A 3052-nucleotide genomic window follows, 5' to 3' on the forward strand; every position below is an offset into this window, starting at 1 on the left:
CCCACAGCTGTTCTCTCTTCTTCCCCATAAAAACCTCCGCTCGGGGCCAAAAAGCTCGCGGAATCCCTACCCTCTCTCTATCTCTTCTTTCTCTCTCTACCCTCCCTCCCCCTCTCTCCTCCCTGCGTGCTTGAGCCGTCTTGGAGGCGGCTGCCTGGGGCAGCATGGACGTGCACCGGCTACCGAATGCGGCGGCGGCCGCCGCCGCCGGCCTGGGCGACTTGTTCCCCCACGAGCCCGCCATGGTCAGTTTCTTTCCCCCCTCCCCCCCTCCCGCTTTCTTGTTCCCCTAGGATTCTTCTCTGTATTGCTTGGCCAAGAAATAGGGCTTTGGGCTGCGGTTGCTTGCTTCCGTGGGAAGAAAGAACGAGACAGGGGGTTCTCTTCTTGGTTTTTTCAATGCTTTCTTGGGGGTTCGCTTGTCCAAAGACTATTGGGGGTTTAGGCGCCGCCAGGAAAAGAATTACGGGGTTTAGGTGCAGTTTCCTGCTTGACCCCTAGGTTTTGTTGGTTCCTTATCTGTGTTCTTCCCCCACTCCAGGATGAACTGTTACTGCAACATTAAAGAAATGCTGATTTTGTTCCTGTTTTGCTTTTTTACTGCTCTGTTCTTCCGTGGTAGAGGAATTTTCTAGCGCATCTGTTTTTGGTTTGCGTCCATCTATTGGGAGATTAAATTGGTTGGAGGGAATAATTTTGCAATTTGTTGAGAAATTCAACGGTAACTGTCGGCTGCCGAGGGGGGATATTTTCCCCCCTGCAGCAGTTGTGCCTTTCCTTTTCTCGCCCTAGGGTTTATGCCGGATTCTTGCAATCTACCCATTGGGAAAAGTGGTATACGGGTGTTTCCTTTCTTGTGACATCACCTGGAAGAAAAACAATGCGTGTCCTGATGACCTTCAATGTCGATTTGCATATGTTCCTGGCGTCCTGTCATTGTCATTGCACAAGTGCACCCACTGTTAATACAGATTGTGACAGAGATATTCTTGTTTTGTGTCAATTTGCTTGGAAACTTTAGGGCAATGGCACTCAGCAATCTTAACTTTGTGTAATAAGGGACACTTCAGTTTTGTTTTGTGTCAATTTCTGTGGAAACTCTAGGATTGGAAACATTGACAATGCACCCAGCAGGCCAGCACCTCGATATTGTAGCTTTGTGTGTCAATTCGAGTTGAAACTCTAGGGCTAGAAACATTGACAACCCACTTGAAGAATTTAAGGAGATATCTTTCCATGAATCACTTCAGTTCCTCGTATTCAGGGTGCTTGAAAGTTTGTCATAGCCTTTGCCACTCAACTGTTCAATTGCATCCTGATGAGAGAAACTGCCCACTGTGGTGGTTTCTGTTCCGTGGTGCTTAATTGCATTGTAAATGCTTGACCTGTCATTATGTTCAAAAGTATGTTCCAGAAAATTAAATTGGTATTGAAACCTACATTTTCTTCATGAAGTCCTAGGTTCATAACTTGCAATTCCCCGAAGCAGTTCCGTTATGGATAATGTTTGTTCTTTGATGGTTTGTTCTTAGGAAATACAGTAGTTCAAAAGAAAATACACGTTGACTATCTATAGGAGTTTGTTCTTTGATAGTTTTTCTTCAGAAATCTGTTGGGCAAATTGATTACTCCATGCTTCTGCTTCACTTTATTTGTGTGCCCATATTGCTAAGGGCAATCCTAACCGAGTAAGGCTTGCCTGTAGTTCCATCCGTTTGTTTTATCCTCACATGCTTGTTTGTTGCAGAAATTGTAGAAAAGAACCTTTATGAAAAAGGATATTTCCTCACAGTTGTGTAATTCCTTCTAGAAATAGATTCAGAAACAATCACTTTTGCAATTTTATCTAACATGCCACGTGCTACTCTTTGATTTGCAGGAAAACGAGGATAGCAACACAGTGTGGCTCTCCGGCTATTTAGAGGACTGTTTGTCTAGACCTGCATCCTACCCTGTCTCCCCAGAACAAGCAGCTGGAAAACCGGGATTACCACATCCTTCATCTTCCAATCCCAGAAGAAAGAAAAGAAGCCTGGCCTCTGTTATAAGAGAGAGCGATGAAGAACACTATGTCACGGTGTTTGTTGAGCCACCACTACTACTTGATCAGAAGGATTGGCTAGCAGAGAGTGAGCTCATCCTCCCCAAGAAAGAGAAAGACCAAGAACTTGTCCAACAACAGGAACATGAGGAAGAATATAAGCTCAATATGACTGCACCAATGCAGTTCCAACAAGAACAGGTGGTGAGGAGGTGTAGCATTTGTTTGTCCAACCTAGCACCACAGTGGCAGGGTTCAATGCCATTGTGTAGCGCATGCAGCCTGAGGCTCAAGGCAGGGAACGGGTTCATTTCCATGGAGCGCTGCGGCCAAGAAATCTATGAGGAACAAGATCAAGGAAGGGGCCAGGATAAGAGGAGGATCAAGAAGACCACACATTTTGGAGATGATGATGAGCCTCCACAGGAGAAGAGGAAGATCAAGAAGACTGCTGCACCTGTGGATGAGGAGTTTCAGCAGGCGAAGAGGAAGTTCAAGAAGGCCACATATGTGAACGAGGAGCTCCCACCGGAGGAGCCAGTGAAGAGGTGCACCCACTGCATGTCCTACAAGACCCCGCAGTGGAGGACCGGCCCCTTGGGGCCTAAGAGCCTATGCAATGCGTGTGGCGTGAGGTACAAGTCTGGCAGGCTGCTGCCAGAGTACAGGCCCGCCAACAGCCCGACCTTCGTGAGCTTCATGCACTCCAATTCTCACAAGAAGGTGATGCAGATGAGGAAGACCGTTGATGATATGTGATCTGCTGGTGATCAGGAATATTCTGCTGAATCTGTCGGGCTTTAGAAGCTATTTGGCTGGTAGTCGTGTAGATGATGAGAGAAGCGGATGCGAAAATCCAGTTAGGTCTTCAGTTCAGACTCTTTGTTAGCTCTAGCTCTAGCAGTTCTTTCGCTTCAGAGAACATTTCTCTAGTCTTGGATTCGTTGTTACGGATGGTTGGTTGCTACAATATTATTAATGCTGCCATTATATTGCAACGTTATGCGATCA

At 46.5% G+C, this 3052-nt stretch overlaps 1 protein-coding gene across 1 annotated transcript; it reads left to right on the forward strand.

The window, feature by feature from the left end:
- LOC127298499 (uncharacterized) lies at positions 1 to 3052 on the forward strand. Its single transcript, XM_051328347.2, has 2 exons — positions 1 to 245; positions 1880 to 3052. Exons 1-2 carry the CDS (start codon positions 165 to 167, stop codon positions 2798 to 2800), a joined length of 1002 nt encoding a protein of 333 aa, XP_051184307.1. The 5' UTR covers positions 1 to 164; the 3' UTR covers positions 2801 to 3052.

This window comes from Lolium perenne, chromosome 5 (assembly GCF_019359855.2).
Source record: "Lolium perenne isolate Kyuss_39 chromosome 5, Kyuss_2.0, whole genome shotgun sequence".
In the NCBI taxonomy this organism is placed as follows: Eukaryota; Viridiplantae; Streptophyta; class Magnoliopsida; order Poales; family Poaceae; genus Lolium; species Lolium perenne.